Source organism: Capra hircus, chromosome 13, assembly GCF_001704415.2.
Source record: "Capra hircus breed San Clemente chromosome 13, ASM170441v1, whole genome shotgun sequence".
In the NCBI taxonomy this organism is placed as follows: Eukaryota; Metazoa; Chordata; class Mammalia; order Artiodactyla; family Bovidae; genus Capra; species Capra hircus.
In genome coordinates, this window is record NC_030820.1 from 75,295,807 (window position 1) to 75,314,032 (window position 18,226).

An 18,226-nucleotide genomic window follows, 5' to 3' on the forward strand; every position below is an offset into this window, starting at 1 on the left:
TCTTGCCTGGAGAATCCCATGGATGGAGGAGCCTGGTGGGCTGCAGTCCGTGGGGTCGCAGAGAGTCAGACACAACTGAGTGACTTCCCTTTCACTTTTCATTTTCATGCATTGGAGAAGGAAATGGCAACCCACTCTGGTGTTCTTGCCTGGAGAATCCCAGGGATGGGGGAGCCTGGTGGGCTGCTGTCTATGGGGTCACACAGAGTCGGATACGACTGAAGCGACTTAGCAGTGTTCTTCCAAGACTGACCCAGAATTTCCCTTCTGTCTCCATTTCTGTCAGTAAATCCCCAAGAACTGGACTTCCCAGGAAAGCTCCCAGTGGGGTCCATTATTTATAATGTGGAGAGAGGGGTTCCTGACCTTGTGTGGCCCCGTCTCCATGTTTGGTCCAAACCTGACACGGCCATCCCGACCAAAGGGAAAACTGCAAATTCGAGGATGACCATGGCATTTTTCCAAAACAGTTTAATTAAAAAAGGGTGAAGAATCTGAAAAACTTAAGGGGTAGGGGGAACCCAAGAGAGCATACCACGTGAGTCCACTGGCTCAGTCACAAAGAAACACCATCATCAAAAAAGATATTTAAGTTTAATACAAATTTTATACAAAGAAAATGTGAAAAAATACTTCCATATGCTAAAAGCAATTATGCTTCACAAATAAGGCCAGCTAGGCTAGGTTTTTTTTTTTGTTTTTTGTTTTTGACAACTGCAATCGACAAATGTTCTTTCCTGTTTTCTTCTAGGACTCTCTTTTTTATTTCTTCTCTAATATGGGTTACTAGCTGGAAACTGTACAGTTCGCATCCTCTTATCAACAATGAAGAGAAAGGAAACGAGACTAAAATGTACAACAGAATGTACTGGAATGATATCGTACAATTGATTTTTCTCATATACATACATCACCTTTTTGCTCTGTTCAATGCTTCTTGTTTCACACAACATACAAAATGATCTACAGCATACGTAGTGTTGACAGCACGGCGGCGTCCTGCTTCCCCTCAAACTGCCTTGGTTTCATGCTGACATAAAAACGTACAATTCCATCGTATAAATATTACATACATGCTTCATCTCAGACTCAAATGTCCTCTCCGCGTGCGTCTCGCCTTTGACGTCTCACTTCCGTGAAGCACGGCCATCTCTTACCAAGCGGGTGTGAGTGTCTTTAAAGGAACCACAAAGCAAAGAAAAACTCTCTGTTTCGGAGCTTCTGACTCGAACGCTTTCTATGGTCCTCTCTTCGGCACACTGAGCTGAGCGGGGCTTGTTTCTAGCTAATCTTCTGTAAACAAGGATGTGGGGTTTTGTTTTGTTTTGTTTGTCTTTTTTCCCTTTTATAGGAGTAGAGTCATCGTGGAAATCACATAAAATTAACGAGCTCCTCCGTGTGTCCTTCTGGTCCAGAGAGCTTGCCTTTTGTAACATGATAACGTAGTATTTGAAAGGGGCCAATGGGTGCATGTGATGTTGTCCACAGCAGCACCGAATTCTGCACTGGAAATTCCTGATCCCAACGTGCTGTGTACAGACATACGAATGGAAACTGCTCACGGGGCATCAGAGGAAGAGGAGCTGTGCCTCCCAAAGCGAGCCCCGCGCCCTCTCCGCACCCGTCACGGACGGGCTGGCTGACCATCCTTTCTCCAGCATTCAAACATTCTTTTTGTTGTTGGGTGTGTTTTCTGTTTATTGTTTTTTCTCCTCTCTCTCTTTTTTTTTTATAAGTTAAAGTCAATACAAATATAAAAAGGGGAAGGTTCTCTAGGCTCGATGACATCCACAAATTGTACATTATTTACATCTAAAGCAAAGGTTTCACGTGGGTGGAACAGTCCTCAGTCAAGGCTATCGCCGGACATGATGTAGTGTGGGCGGCCCTCTGTGCCGGGCACAGAGGCCGAGTCTGAATGGCTGGCATCCTCCAGGCTGAGGGTGGCGGTCTTCCGGACTCACGTTTCTTTGCAGTTTCCGGTTTCCCTGGTGTCTGGGTTGTTTCCCTCCATGGGGCGGGCAGCTTGTGTCCCAGCTTGTCCCTAGTCCCAGAAGGTGTCCAGGCGGGACTCTTTCGGGATGAGGCTCTTCGAACTGGTACCGGCATTGTGCTCGGAGCGGGCTGACCCTCGCTTCTCCTCGCTGCCGCTCCAGCAACTGGATTTACTGCTCCGGGAATGGTCTGGGGACGGGGGAAGCCAAAGGGAAAGGGAGCTTTAGCATCCAGGCCCACCCCTGACAAGGGCAACCATCCCCTTCTACGTGATCCACACCTGCCCCCCAGGAAGCCACCTTCCCCTCCCGACTCCCCACAACACACAGGGGCAAAATCCTGCCACCGTTTACTGCCCTACATTTATAAGGATTTAACAAGAGCTGGTTGGAAAAACAGGAGGGCATCATGCTCAGAGAAAATAAAGACAAGTGGGGAAAAGGTACTAATTTATCGAGGAAGATGTTTCTTGTGTGCCACTTGGGACCAGGCACCCTTGCCACATGAGCAGACACCAAGTACCCCCATGTCCTTGTTGCATCCGACCTTGGCCACTAAAAAAGGCACTGAAATTTGGCGTTCAATCTACTCACTTCTGTTAATGGGGTTTCTTTAATTATTGTACAGGCAACTTGAAAAAACAGACTTACACCTAAACCAGCCAAAGGAAAAGGAGTGAGGACCAGAATGGTTAAGCCCACCTGGGCTTAATGGTTAAGACCAACTGGCTCCCAGTAAGGACGAGCTTAAGGGTCAACTGCAGGATGCAAGAACCAGAGTGAGACCTAAGGGAGCTTCAAGGACGTGTGCGTTGTAAGGAGCTACATCGTGGATGAGTAAGACGTGAGGACACTGAAGGATGAGCCAAAGGAGGTGTCTGTCCAGCTGGGAGACAGTCCAGCCTGCAGGCTCAGCGGGATGGCCGACTCTGAGAGACCCACCAGCACGTCACTGAGATCCCATCATATCTTAGATCATTTACCAAGTTCAGACAGATTGGGACAAAACTTTAACTTCTTGAGGTGGGATGATAATATTTGATCGAAAGAAGTCGGCTGTCAAGCTTAGAGACAGAATCGGAGTGAGGGAGCAAGGGACCGGATCATCGCCTAGAAGGGTGACCACTCTTATCATCGCCTGGTGATAGAGGCATGTGTGTGGTCCTGAGCTCTGGTTCTGGAAGAGAAGCAGCAAAGACAGTGGTAAGGATCTCCCAAGTCCTGGATTCATTCAGGAGGGAATGCTTCCTCGTCACTTGCATCTGTGACCCAAAGGAGGCGCTATTGTGGTGGGCAGAGCTGGGGTCTGGGGTCGAGCTCTCTTGTGGTCCTTGAGTCCACCTCTTCTTACATGTTCTTCCCAACTCGTGACACCTACATTGTTGTTCCTCCGGAAGGTCAGTGATGCAGCTGGTCATCACAACACGGAAACTCTGACAACAAGGCAGTTAAGTCACACTGCAGTCTCCCCAGCTCTGCTGAAGGCAGAGACCAGCTGGGCAGCAGGGCTTAGCTTACTTAGCACAGAAGCTGCATCCCAGAGCCAGGCTGGCCACCTGAGGAACTACAGAGCCGACAGGACAGGGCATGCTGGCTGGTTCAGCCGGTCACTGCAGAGGGTGTGACTCCAGCACTCATCATGGAAAGACTAAGGATGAAGCCCCTTCAAGAAGCCAGATCGGGAATTCCCTGGCAGTTCAGTGGTTAAGACTTGGTGCTTTCACTGCCAAGGGTAACAGGTTCAATCCCTGCTTGGGGAACTAAGATCCCATGAGCTGCATAGCATGGTTAAAAAAAAAAAAAAAAAAAGACCACCTGTCCTGGCTCTCTCATTTCTTACTGCAGTTTCCAATGGCCATCAGAGGCACAATGAGGAAGAAACCAGGCAAAGCCAAGACCCATCACTCAGGAGAACAGGAGAAGACACGCCCACAAAGCAAACACACACGGACACACACAAGACGAGCCCTCCGCCTGCCGGGAAAAGCTCCCCGCTGGCTGCCGTGAGGCGGGTTCATACTTACACTTCTGGGCTGGGTAGTTGGGGTGCGGCTGGTGGTCTGTGGAGGTTGGGGCAGAGGCAGGTTGCTTGTCGCACCTGTTGCTAACTGGAGAGATAGCACAGTACCCCTCAGAGTCTGGCAGAGAGCTGAGTCCGCCAACCCCACGGGCTCGCTCTCCTGCTCATCAAAAGGCTACTGGTCTTAGCACGGGGTGGGGGCTGCTGGGTCGATGTCACCATTTTCCAACTCAAGGCATTCACAGGAGACTAAGTCTTTTAAAAATGCATAGTAAAACCATGAACAGGATCCCTGGACACAGCACGAGAATACAGGTGGAAATACGGCATACAGGACATGAAAGCAACCACGTGAAGCCATCAACTCCCAGAATTCTGACAGCAAATTTTTCTCGGAACCACTAGCTCTACCCAGAGCTTAATTCAGCCAGGGAAATGGGAGGTGCCGGCCCCACCACACTTAGGTGGGAAGGCTCCACCCAAGGAACCCAGATTATTCAGGGCAAGTATAATCACAAATCTACTGCCAAGGCTGATGAGAGATCAGAAAAGAGAGAGCGATGGAGCTGTGTGTGGTGAGAAGGACTGAGGGAGGAGCCACAGGTGAGCTTCAGTGGGCTTCACTCCTCAGCCACGATGGCAAGACACCAACACCTAACTGTCTGAAATGCAAGAGCCCGAAATAAGTGACAGGAAAAGTGTCTCAATAAAACAGCTGTCACGGCGAAGCACTCGGCAGGGAAATCACTGAAGATACGGTACAGGGAAAAGTAAGGCTATACAGAGATGGAACAGCACGACCGTAATGATGGAAACACAGATGATCGCCTGTCAACCTTTAAGAGAGCCAACAGCCGGAACTGAGAAGGACCAACTGCAGTTATAGAAGAGAATGCACATGTTCTCCACCTTGATGATGGGCAAGTCAGAGCGGGGAGATGGGAATGGCTGAATATGACAGTGGAGGAGTGGTGAGGGAGGCGATGAGCACCAAGAGAGGGGTCCAGGGGCACTGTTTCCTCCACCTGGAGAACAAGGACGAAGCAGACAGTGTTGAATTGGACCAAGGGAACCCACAGAGCACATCCAACAGGGACAGGGTGGTCTGGGAGAGAGGGGAGAAGAGAGGTGGTAAGTGACCCCGATTCTCATCTTCTAAAGCCAGAAGTCAACAAGCAGTGTCTAGATAAAGTCGAGAAACAGAAATATGGGGAAACAAGTTATTCACAAATAAGTACCAGATGCAAAAGATAGCCATGGAAACTGGGACAAGGAATTTTTTTCCCTGTTTGATTTTCTCTGACTAGTCATCCCTTGGTATCAGGGATGGTACAGCAGATTCATTCCAGGACCCACCATGAATACCAGATTCCATGGATACAAAGTCTCATGGTCAGCCCTCCATATCCACATCCACAGGTTCAACCAGCTACAGACTGTGTAGAACTGTATTCATTATGGGGAAAAAAATCCACACAGACGTGGACCTGCATGGTTCAAACCCATGTTGTTTAAGAGTCAACTCGATAGGCAGGCATCACTTTAAAATCTTAAAATGAAGAGACAAGTGAACAGGAGAGGCCCATGCCCACCCCCAGGAAGCTCCTGTCTCCTATTCAACCTTTCTCCCTCCCGACTAGACCCTCATCTTAACCAGCCAGGTTCCAGAAGCCGATAAAGAACATAGGAACCTCCATGTTTTTGCAAAGCCCACTTTTCTCCAGATTCCTTCCACACTGTCAGCGAGCAGCAAAACACTAACAGAAGCTCGGAGACGTATGAGGAATCAGAAAATGAGCTGGTCTGTCTGCTTTGACGACAACCCATCAGCCAGCCGGCTGTGGAGCGCAAATAGGGGGCAATGAGGAGCCATGAGCTCCCAGTCCTGATCCAGCCTCCAGGGACCTCTGGTTCAGCTCCCTTCTGCCCCCGCTCTAGAATAACACTGCAACACTCCCTAAAAAATGCTGACGATTCGGGATTCGGGATCTTTCCCTCCCTCCCCCGCTAGTTATCAGACTCCCTGGGATGGTCTTCTCCCCACTCCACCCTCCGCACCAACTCCCCAGCAACTTGAGCCTTCCTACCTCCTCTCTCTGCCCTCCCTTTCTACTCCCTCGCACACCAGGATGCTTCAGGTCGGGGGTCAGCCAGTGACGGCTCACAGGCCAAATCCAGCCCAACGCCTGCTTTTCCAAGTGCAAGCTCACTGCAGCACAGGCCCATCTGTTTACGTGCCATCTGCGGCTGCTTTCATCCGACAACGGCAGTTCTGATAAAAGATGGTGTGGCCCTCGAAGCTTCTCCTCTTTTACTCTCTGGTCCTTTACAGAAAGTCTACCAACCCCTGGGCCAGGGAACACCTCATCCACCTCACAACTGGGAGATGCTGTATCTCCCAACCGCCTTCCTGCATGCAAGCCTCCTTGTCCCACTGGATTCGATACCCCACAGCACCGCTTATCTTCCTAAGGCCCGTTAATCTTCCCACATGGATGCCGCCACTTTGCTGCTCCGAGACCTCAACAGCGGCCCCTGCCCGCAGCAGTGTTTTCCCCAACTTAAACCCTTCCCCATCCCAAGCACCTCTGCAGCTCTGACACATCCAAAATCCTACTTACGGCTCAGCTGATGTTTCTAAACTCACTCTCCACTTAAGCCGAACAGAAACTCCTGTATCACCACCAAAAGCAGGAACCCATAATACCTGCCACACACAGCAGGCAACTCTACAAATCAACATAAAGAAACCCGAACTGTAGCAAGAAGCTCTAGGCGGGTGCCATGCTGCTGAGGTCTCAAGCCCGCTCTGCCTTTGTTAAAAAGAGAAGCTAGAAGAAGGGATGAGGAAGACCTCAGCTCCAAACTCAACGTGTCCTCAAAATGCAATCACAAGACCCGAGTGAGAGTGAGAAGGGAGCTGACAGGCGGTTCAATCATAATTCCATGCCCAGTTCATATTCCCCCTGAAGTCAGCTCATGCCACCCCCCTTTCATGTCCCCTGAACCTAAACCCCACTTCCAGCACCACTGGGAAACCTCCAGCCACCCTAACAAGGGACATCACTTCTTCCTCTATGTACTCCATACGCAGAAATGAGAAAAAAAAAAGTTTGGTTTTCAACAGAAGAGAATGATCTAGAAGAGAAAAAGACCCTGGTTGGAGCTGAAGGACCCTGAAAAGAGCAGAACAGTTCTCACTGAGGATGAACCCTTTTGGAAGGCCTTAAAACTGGTTTGAGAGTGGGCAGGGGAAACACCCACTGGGCTAGAAGACAGCTCAAGCTCCACAGAAGAGGAGAACCAGAAAAGTTAGCGCCAGCCTGCCAGGTTATCCCTCGAGAGGAAAGATTTCTACAGAAAGCTCATCTACTAGAAATGGGGTTTTTTCCTCTTAAGGCTCAAGAACCCTCCTCCACGGAATGTAGGCACTGGGACCTCAGGGACTGTTTCACAGTGTCATTCCGCTTGGAGAAATGCCTCAATGCCGCCTGCCCAGCCACTCCCTCACTCCTGCTGACCGGGCAAGGGCGCCCCCGAGAATCCCTAAGGAAACCCAGTTTGCAAACCACCGCCCTGAACCCTTCAGGCTCTCCCTGAGGACATGGCTCCCCTCTGCCCGTGCGGAACATAAGAGCACATTCACCCACCAGGGGGCAACATACCAGAGCCTTGGTTGGAGCCTAAGAGAATGGAGGAGGGCGTCTCCCTGGAGCCAGAGAGGTCGACGGTCTAGAAACACAAAAAGAGAGACATGGAGGCAAGGCACTGGGGTCAACGGAGCCCTCCCAGGGAAGCCCTAGGATCCATGGGGGTGCTCGTCATGGCCCCGCCAGCACCTTCATGGCCCCTACCTGGTGTGTTCAGGGAGGGGAGGCCAGGTCAGCTGGGGTGGCCCTACCCCTGTGCTCTTTTCTGGCCTGTCTCCCTGGACACAGGACTAGGGGGGGCCCTTACTCCACTCTAGAGCCTCAGTGTCAAGAACACTGTTCCTCAACTGCCCTCTCTCTAAACTACTCCCCTCTCCAGATTTCTACCTATCACAAAAGAAGTACAGCTGTCCCCCAGGACCCAAGGTGGAACGGTTCCAGGAGCCCCAAGGATGCACAAATTCCTTATATAAAATGGCCCAGAAGGATGAATATAACCGTGCCTTTGTATCCGAGGGTTTAACGCATTCACAGATTCAACCAAACACAAAATGGCATTTTGGCAGGTTGCATCTGCAGATGAGAAATCTACGGATACGGAGGGCTGACTACATATTATACCATATTATACTGATGCACTTTTATTTCACAATAACCTCTTCCTAGGCAATACTATCAATGAAATCAAAGAGGTTTGACTTCTGGGATGACTTGATGTTTTCCCTAATACACGTGAAGTAAAACCATAATGACCACAAACGTAAAAAATGACCAACGTGTCATCTAAAATAATGTCTGCACACAATCCATATACCACACCCTGGGAAAATAAGAGGTGCAATGTCTGTGTCCAATACGGCAGCCACCAGGCCCCCGTGGCTATTGCATTTAAATTAGTTATTACTAAACTAATTTAGTAACATCTGAAATCCAGGTTCTTGGTCACACTGGCCACAGTTCGAGTGCTCAATAGCCAACTGAGGCTGGTGACTCCCACAAGGGGCAGAGGAGATACAGAACACTGCCATCATCACAGAAGGTTCTGCTGGACAATGCTTGCCCTCAACACACACCTGAGGAGAAGGAGGCCTGCAGAGACCCTGTTGCCCCCACCTGCAGCCTGAAGACAGACTCGCCGTGGCGGTGGGAGGGGGGCAGGTCTGAGATTCTGCTTGGCCCCGAGGCGCGTGGGACAGATACTCACCGAGCCACCGTCCTTGCTTTTCTCAGCTGGCGTCTCCTTCTCTTTCGAGGCGCTGCTTTCCGTGGGGGCTGCCTGAGTGCTGGAGGAGGTGCCCTGGGATGATTTAGTTAGTGTTTCTGTGTTTACCTCAGGGTCTGCTTCCTGCTGAGGGGCGGTAGCTGTGGGCAAAGGGCAACAGAAGCCATGTATAAGCAGAGCATAGTAGCGCCCAGGCCCGCAGGGAACCCTGCTCCGTGCAAACCACCACGTGTTAAGAGATGCCAGCCAACCCCGCCCAGGGCACAGCGCCGGCCCAGAATAGCTGGACCGGAGTCTTCCCAGATGCAAGAATTCCAAACTGTGTGTGAAGATATGTTCATTTTTCAGAGTCTGTGATTTAAGTTTTATTAAATCATTCTGGAGACAAAAACATGTTCGTGAAGCAAACAGCCTAGTACGGTTGTTCCAATTACTCATTTCATAATTTCTAATTTTAGACCAGTGTTCACCTCATGAACTCGCTTTCACCCTGTAACAGCAGAGTTGAGAAGTTCTGACAGACCCCATGGGCCACAAATCCTAAAACATTTATTCTCCGGACCTTCATAAAAAAACCTTACCAACCCCTGCCTAGAGCTTCTCAAACGTGGGTCATTCATCGACCGCCTTTGAAAAATTTGCCAGTGCACTGATACATTCCCTTGTCATATTATTTATGTTATTTGCATTTAAATAAATTCTTTGAAGTGGAGACTTTTACTTCTAAACACAGGAATCTAATATTGGCCATAAATAAGCGCTAACTATAAAATATTACTGCTGCTAAGTCACTTCAGTCGTGTCCGACTCTGTGCGACCCCATAGACGGCATCCCACCAGGCTCCCCCGTCCCTGGGGTTCTCCAGGCAAAACACTGGAGTGGGTTGCCATTTCCTTCTCCAGCACATGAAAGTGAAAAGTGAAAGTGAAGTTGCTCAGTCATGTCTGACTCTTAGTGACCCCATGGACTGCAGCCCACCAGGCTCCTCTGTCCATGGGATTTTCCAGGCAAGAGTACTGGAGTAGGGTGCCACTGTCTTCTCCAAAACATTACTAATAAATATTATTAATAAGTTCTAACTAGACGGTATTTCCTGCTAGAGTCTCCTGGCCTGGGATCTGCTCACTTTGCATTAGAAAGAGATTTTAAAGACAGATTAGTTCCAAACCAACACTTTGCCATTCACAGAAGAACTGGTGCTTGTTTGAAGCCTTGAGTCCAGGGTGGGTTCCATGGTGGGGGGCTGTCCTGTGCACTGGAGAAGGGGGTAGAAGACGCGCTGGATTTGAGTGTGTGTCTGCTTAGTCGCTCAGTCATGTCTGACTCTTTGTGACCCTATGAACTGAAGCCTGCCAGGCTCCTCTGTCTGTGGGATTCTCCAGGCAAGCATACTAGAGTGGACTGCCATTCCATTCTCCAGGAGATCTTCTCAACCCAGGGATCGAACCCAGGTCTCCTGCATTGCAGGCAGATTCTTTACCATCTGAGCCACCAGGGACGCCCACATTTGGTTTGGGCAGAGACAGATATTGCCCCCAGTGCAGAACCACAGCAAGCCACAGGAAGCTGAAGTCATCTGGGCTGTCATTACAAGCTCCGTTCACACAAGGGAACGCCGCCAAGGAAACCAGAGGGTGGAGACAACGGAGCCCGGGGACTTGGCCACGTGTCTGCCTGCTCTCTTGTGTGCAGGAGTCACTTGTGGTGAGTGAGCATGGCAAGTGTCCTGTGGTCCACAGGGGGGGGACAAGGGCCCGCCCACCACAGCCTGGGCAAGGGGGCGCTCCTGAGGCCCTACCTGACTGGGTGCAAGACTTCATGTGCTCGGGCCAGTGGGCCTGCTGGCAGGGGTAGTCACAGTAGCTGGTGTTCCAGCAGCAGTAGAAGATGGCCTCCTTCTTGCAGTTGGCGCACCACTGCTTCTTCTTGGTCTCGTCCACCGCCTGCTGCTTCTCCAGCTCCAGCTGCTTCTTCACCTCGGCAATGAGCCGGTCCCGCTCCTGCTCCAGGCTCTGCCGCATCTCCGCCATGGTCAGCTCTGCCAGGGGAGGGGAGGGGAGGGGAGGGGAGGGGACGCCAACGTCACTCCCCCAGCCCGAGCCGCGGGCTCATTCACAGCAGGTCAGAGGGTGGATCCTAACAGCTGTGAATCCCTGTGAATCCCTCGGGGATGTCCTGGTCATGTGAGCCAGTGCAGAGAGTCACCCAGCCTCCCTGAGCTCCAATGTCCTCATCTGTAAAATGGGCATCCACCGAGCCGACCTGAAGAACTATTTGTAATCAGGAATGTCAGCTCCTGAGGATACTGATAATGGGGCTCCGTGGGGACTCTGCAGGAAGTGCTCACATAAATCCTCAGAGCAGTTTTCACTCAATTCATTTTGAAATTTATCATTCATATAAGCTTTTTTTTATCAAATACTTATACAGCACCTATGATCTGTAGGCACTGTTGTAAACACTTTATAAATATGAACTCTTTTAATCCTTAATCTTAAGGAGGTGTCTACTACTATAATACCTATTTCACAGATGAGGAAACTAAGGCACACAGCTGCTAAGACGGGCAGAGCTGGGACTACAACTTAGATATACTTCCTTTTGATGTGTTTAGTGGCAGTGGATCTAATCTGCCAGATAGGACATCAGGACTGATCATTAGGCTGACAGGACAATTATCAAACTGCTCAGGCTACTGAGATGTCTCTCAATTTTACAACAGGTCAGAGCTCACAAGCAGGAGCAGCTACCACAGCTGTTGGGATGACTGGTTGCTGATGTTGGTATTTGGAAGAGAGGAAAGGGGGTTCCTGCCAGCTCCTGCTTCATACCTGGTTTCTCCAGGTTAGACTCCCCAGGATGCTGTGCTCTCCCCAGGAGTGGTACATCCCCCAGCCTACTTTTGACTCAGTTCACATCTGGGCCCAACTCTAGACACAGTAAGAAGTTCCTATCCAGAACCTTCGTCAGTACAGACCAGGTCAGCAGCACTTACCCAAGTTGTGTTTCATTTCCGAGAGCTCCTGCTGGTGCAGCCACTGGAGTTTCTCTATCTCAATCCTCAGCCTGCGGATCTGTAAGGGGACAGAAAGACTTACAAAGCGCATCTGGGTGCCTATTGCCAATAGGGCTCAGAAGCTCCAGCTCTCGCTATGGGTTAACGTCACGTGCTGAGTCAAAGGACGGGCAGCTTGGTCTCTGCTGGCCTCCCCCAGTTTGGGTGTCAGTGAGTTAATCCAAATTCATGAGAAATTCTGCTTCAAAAAACCAAATACAAGTGATTCATCTTTTCTAAGAGATACTCCAGGAAAAGCCATTTAGAGCGAAAAAAGAAGACGAGATTTTCAAAATAAATAGTACAGTGAGTCCCCTACATACGAACAAGTTCCATTCCTAGAGCCCGTTCATAAGCCCAGCCTAAGCAACCAACTAATACAATTGGCTATATAGCACAGTACCAGCTACACCACCGCTGCTTTTATGCTTGCTTCTGGACATCCTGGGCTTGAGATAAAGATACTGTAATACTGCACCCGATACAGTAAAGCATGTAAGGCACAACCTCTTGCAGAGCATGTACGCACGTGACGACGTGAGCCAGACACAGAGGGGGTACGCGCGTGACGACATGCGCCAGATATGTGAACTAACCTACGTGACTGGACATGCAAACGTTCGCGTCTTTGAAAGTTCCCAATTTGATGGTTCACAGGTAAGAGACTTACTATATGGAACAGCTTTGAGCAGGACTTTGGCCTAAAAAAATAAAACTAAAACATCCTAAAAACAGCTTTATCTTTGACCTAAAGTTTTGGGTGGGGGCCATAATCATTCACCTGAAATCCCAAAGCTTAACCATTCTGGAAACCATGGGGTATTTGGGGTGGAGGGGAGGAGGAGTATATTTGGGGCCAAATTCATCTGGAGAGAAGAAAATATAAACCCAAACTGAACTGATACAAGGCTGCTGACAGTGTTTAATCATCGCCGTGGTTCTTAACTGGGGTGACTTTTGCCCCCCTCCTCTGTCTATGATGCTGCAGTGCCTGGAGACATTCTGGGTTGTTTCTGGCATCCAGAGGGTAGAGACTGGGAATTCTGCTCAACATCCCAGCCGGACAGGACGGCCCCCACCAGAGCGAAACATCTGGCACCAACGTCAGGAGCTTCAAGGCTGAGAAATTCTGATTCTTCCAACAGGGTGGGAACAATCGTACTGTATCACTGCAGAAATGCTGTCTCTACTTGTGGAAGGGGGCTGTATATTACCTCGTTAAAATCTGGAATATTCTGACATCTGTCGAGACCCAAGGTTTCAGGTAACCCGACATCAATTAAATGAACAAAAAGGAATGAAGTAGGACAGGTCAGGGTGAGGGAGAGGAGGTTTTTCTAAAAACAGCATTTGGCCTTGTTGTTTGACACCCCAGCATAATCATAAAGACGGTCATATAGCAAAAATACCTAAAGAGATTCATTGATTTTTCTTGGGACCTCCCTGAAATCTTTACATTTGCACAGCTCTCTTGGAATTTCCCTGGCAGTCCAGTGGTTAAGACTCCATGTTCCCAATGCAGAGGTCACAGGTTCAATCCCTAGTCAAGGAACTAGGGTCCTATAAATGGCTCAGTGTAGCAAAAAAAGAAAAAGCTGAAGCACACAGCTCTCTGTTTAGGCCCCTCAGAGCATCTTCCTGGAGATGTTCCCCTCTTTTTCCGGGTGCCAGCCTCACTCTGCCTGCCCTCTCACATCAGTGGCTCCATGTGAGGTTCCCCTCACTTTCCATCGTGACTTTCAATGATCTCAACAAGTCCTGCCACCTGTCATTTCCCCAAGGCACCCATTTGCAGCCGGCTTGTACTGACATTATCCTAGGAAGAAAATCCAGGGAGGCTTTTCTTTTAAAAAAAAAAAAAAATAAGTGGTCACTTCATAAGTGGACATTTCTATGTTTTAACCACTCCATTCTCTAAGTAATCGCCTAAACTGAGGAAGTTTGGGATACTACCTCTTGAACCCCAAGATCACTTGAATAAAAAAGTCCAAACTTCAGGAGATGACGAAGGAGCCAATTTTATATGGGGCCAAAATAACCGGTTTCTATTTCGCCAGTGGGTCAATAACTCAGGCTTTGGTTTTGGCCGTTTGGTTAGAAGTGAGGTGATCACAGAGAGCAGGGTGTGTCTCCACAGCCCCAGCTTCCCAGCCAAGTGAAGAAATACCCTCAACACCACCATCAAGGCAGAGCAAGCCTGGGGACCGGGGCCAGAACCTGCGAGGGGTTTCCAGAGAACTTCAGGGCGCCCCCATATCAGCCCAGAGAAAACACCCTTAGCAAACAGGGAGTGAAGAACGGGAGGAAGGCTCAAGGGAGAGGAGACACACGTATACATACAGCCGGTTCATACTGCTGTACGGCAGAAACTAGCAACACTGTAAAGGAATTTTACTCCAATTTTTAAAAACTTAAAAAAATATATATGAAACACAGATAACAGCCACAAAAAAGCAAGACTAGCATGTGTCACCTCTGACCTCGGCTATTGTGCTTCCGGTAGTGTTCTTAGAAAGATCGTTGTATATTTCCGTCATCGTGCCTTTTATTGCATCCATCATCTGAAAAGATAGAAAGAGAAACAATTCGGGTGATCAACTTCCCTGATACTTTCTAGAGGACATATATGCAAAATCTATCTGTGTGCAGCCAAGGAAACCATAAGCAAAACAAAAACACAACCTTCACAATGGGAGAAAACATTTGCAAAGAAAGCAACCGATACGGCATTAATCTCCAAAAAGGAATTACTTTCCAAAATATACAAACAGTTCATGCAGCTCAAAAAACCCCCCAAATAACCCAATCATAAAATGGGGCGGAAGACCTAACTAGACATTTCTCCAGAGAAGATATACAGATGGTCAACAAATGTACGAAAAGATGCTCAACACTAATGATTAGAGAAATGCAAATCAAAACTACCATAAGGTGTCCACCGCACAGCAGTCAGAACGCCCATCATCAAAAACTCTCAAACCATAAATGCTGGAAAGAGGGTGGAGAAAAGGGAAGCCCCTCCACTGTTGGTGGGAATGTGAATTGGTGCAGCCGCTAGGGAGAACTATATGGAGGATCCTTAGGAAACTAACAGCAGAGCTTCCATGTGAGCCAGCAACCCTACTCCATGTATCTGGAGAAAACCGTAATTCAAAAGGAGGCACCACCCCCGGTGTCCACTGCAGCACTGCTGACGATAGCCGGGGCTCGGACGAAACCTGAAGTGTCCATTGACAGAGGAACAGATACGGGAGATGTACCTATATACAACGGAGTACTGCTCAGCCGTAAACAAGGCACGAAACTGCCATTTGCAGAGACACGCGCGAACCTAGAGACTGTCACACAGAGTGAAATAAGACAGAAAGAGCAAAATACTGTCCAATATCACTTCTATGCGGAATCCAAACAAACGGCAGAGATGAACTTACTGGCAAAGCAGAAACAGAATCACAGATGTAAAAAACGAACCTTCGGCTACCAAAGGAGGGGATGCGTGAACAGGGAGGTTCAGACCGGGACTGACATATACACACTACTGTGTATACAACAGACAACTCATGAGAACCTACTGCTCAGCACAGGGGACTCTGCTCCATGCTCTGCGGCGACCTAAATGGGCACACAGCCGCTGAGCCCTCCCACATCACAGGAGGGGCAGGAGGGGACAGGAGACCAAACCAGGCCTCAGCTCTGGCCTGGCCACCACCAAGACACCCGGTGCTATGCAGTCTGCTCGAGGTTCAGCAAGAAAAGAGGACAAAGCGCACCCTTGGATCTGATGCCGGAGATTTGTTCCTGCCATTATATCTTGCCATCCACAACTCTCTCTGAGCCCCAGGCATACAACAAGGATAACAACAGTGGCCCCTAGTAGGGTGTGTACAAGGATTAAATGAGAAAAAGAGGAGACTGTGGTTCTGTACATGCTGAGGAGTTCATAAAGAAATACCTGTTTTCTTATTTTCACAGAAGAATTAATTCTCAAGAACATGTGATCGCAAAACTGCTGCCAACCCCCAAAAGAGTAACCCCCAATTCACCCCCAAAATAGGTGGAAAATGAATAAAGTATCTGTTGAAATATTAGTTCTCCTCCTTGTTGCAGGGACCACAGGGGGACGTTGCCAGCAAAAACACTTTGTGCTTAATGGTCAGCCATTCTGTACGGGCCTCCCTGCTCAGGTCCATTTAAACTATTCAAACGAAATTGCTTTACGAGAAAACTTTAGAGAGTGGATGAAATCCAATACTTTACTAATGCCATAGTTACATTCCATTTTAAAGAAGTCATGAATTTGTGGACTGACCTTTGTTCTCACTTCCAAATATAGCAAAGAACTCAACATTAATAAAAAGAGCCCTTCTGCCAAAACACACAAATCTGGGTCTTCAACTCTGGGTCACCTCAGACACAAGCAAGTTCACCGGCTCCAAAACTATGTCGCTGAGTGTATTTTCTTAACTGCAAAGAAAATGCCTATCAAAAAGTTCATTCCTCAATTCTGCTCCATGAGTAAGGGGGAGAACTGTAGGAGATGGCATAAAAAGGGCTGCAGGAGTGGAGAACACTGGGCTTAGTGTGAACACCAGCCTGAGCTGCGTGGCAGCCTCAGTTTTCTCATCTGTAAATGGACAACTTGAACCAAATCAACGGAAGGCGATACAAGAAATCCAATCAAAGGCAAGCAAACGAGAAGCCATGTGGGGGGGCTTCCCTGGTGGTCCAGTGGCTAAGCTTCTGCACCTCCAGTGCAGGGGGCCTGGGTCTGATTCCTGGTCAGAGAACTAGATCCCACATGCGAACTAAGAATCTGCACCCCACAACTAAAGACCTGGATCAGCCAAACAGATAAATAATTTAAAAAAAAAAAAAAAAAGCCATTTAGGCAATACCAGACATCTTAAGTCAGTAATTTTAAAAAGTACCCTCTTTCAGTTCTCTTGTAATTCTACAACAGATCTTGTTAGGAAGAAAGTCTCCTCGTGGTACCATTAATTCTTTTTTTTTAATATAACTTTATTTATGCATTTATTTCTGGCTGTGCTGCGTCTTTGTTGCTTCACAAGCTCCCATCTAGTTGCAGCGAACGGGGGCTACTCTCCAGCTGCCGTGCAGGCTTCTCACTGCGGCGGCTTCCCGTGCTGGATGGAGAGCACGGGCTCTAGGCACGGGCTTCGGGACTTGCGGTTCCCAGGCTTGGGAGTTGCGGTGATGGGCTTAGTTGCTCTAGGGTGTGTGGGATCTTCCCGCATCAGGGATGGAACCCATGTCTCCTGCACTGGCAGGCAGATTCTTTACCAACAAGCCACCAGGGAAGCTTGCATTAATTCTTTAACACTTTCATGCAAATCACTCCTTTTAACAGAAGAAAGATGGACTTAGGCTTCAAGCCTTGAAGAACAGGATCTGGTGAGTTTAGACTTTTAATGTCACTATAAATAAAAATATGAAGTCAATCCTAGTTCAAGGTGATGAACAGTTAAGACAAAAACCCTGAGGATGCAACCATGCCTAATAGTTGAACCCTTCCTGTTCTGAAACTCAGGGACTCAATAAAAATTCTTGTGTTTGTATTCAAAAGGGGGGGAACAGAAATACTAAATAAAGAGATGTTACCCCAAGACTTGGGTTTTATCTCTTTAGCCACACTGACTCAAGCGCGGTTGCTTTAAAAAGCCACATGTAAGAACAATAGGTTTGTGGACACTGGACAACTGTGGTCAGCAGGCCTGGTGTGAATTCACAAGTCAGCTCAAAGCCGGGTTAAGCGGATACTCTGGATCCTGGCTGCTATCATTCAAATGCCAGTTAGACATTCACGGATTATGTGACCCTGGACAAGTTGTGTGGCCTGGCCAGTTCCCAGTGTGCTCATCTATAAAATGGGTGTGAGGACGTCCCTGGCAGTCCAGTGGTTGAGACTCTGCCTTCCACTGTGGGGGGTACGGGTTTGATTCCTTAGTCAGGGAGCTAACATCCCACATGCCTTGCAGTCAAAGAACCAAAACATTTTAAAAGAAGGAAAATAAATCAATATTGCGACAAATTCAATACAGACTTTAAAAACTGTACACGTTAAAAAAAAAAGGTACTGATAAGAAGCCCAGTGAGAAGTTAGGCAGCAACCTGCTTTCATTCTTCAACTATGTATCAAGCACTGTTCTAGGCCCCAGCAGAGAGCAGAATGGACTCCCCTGGGAGCTGCAGTTCTGGTGGTGATTTTCACTCCAAGGGTTCTACAGACATGAACCTGCACATCACTCCAGAGCACCTGCATTTGA

The 18,226-nt window shown here is 48.6% G+C and overlaps 1 protein-coding gene across 17 annotated transcripts in view; it reads right to left on the minus strand.

Annotated features, from left to right (window-relative positions):
* ZMYND8 (zinc finger MYND-type containing 8) overlaps positions 455-18,226 on the minus strand; it is a 124,385-nt gene continuing 106,613 nt past the window's right edge. For 11 of the 17 annotated variants that reach the window (XM_018057986.1, XM_018057977.1, XM_018057969.1 and 8 more), the window contains 7 exons: positions 14,423-14,503; positions 11,883-11,961; positions 10,686-10,925; positions 8,869-9,026; positions 7,680-7,746; positions 4,019-4,102; positions 455-2,184 (listed from right to left, as the gene is read on the minus strand). In XM_018057986.1, the coding sequence (XP_017913475.1) occupies positions 2,045-2,184; positions 4,019-4,102; positions 7,680-7,746; positions 8,869-9,026; positions 10,686-10,925; positions 11,883-11,961; positions 14,423-14,503 (849 nt within the window). In that variant the 3' untranslated portion in view covers positions 455-2,044. The remainder of the gene's footprint in view (positions 2,185-4,018; positions 4,103-7,679; positions 7,747-8,868; positions 9,027-10,685; positions 10,926-11,882; positions 11,962-14,422; positions 14,504-18,226) is intronic. The other 6 variants (XM_018057984.1, XM_018057985.1, XM_018057978.1 and 3 more) reach the window with 1 other exon arrangement.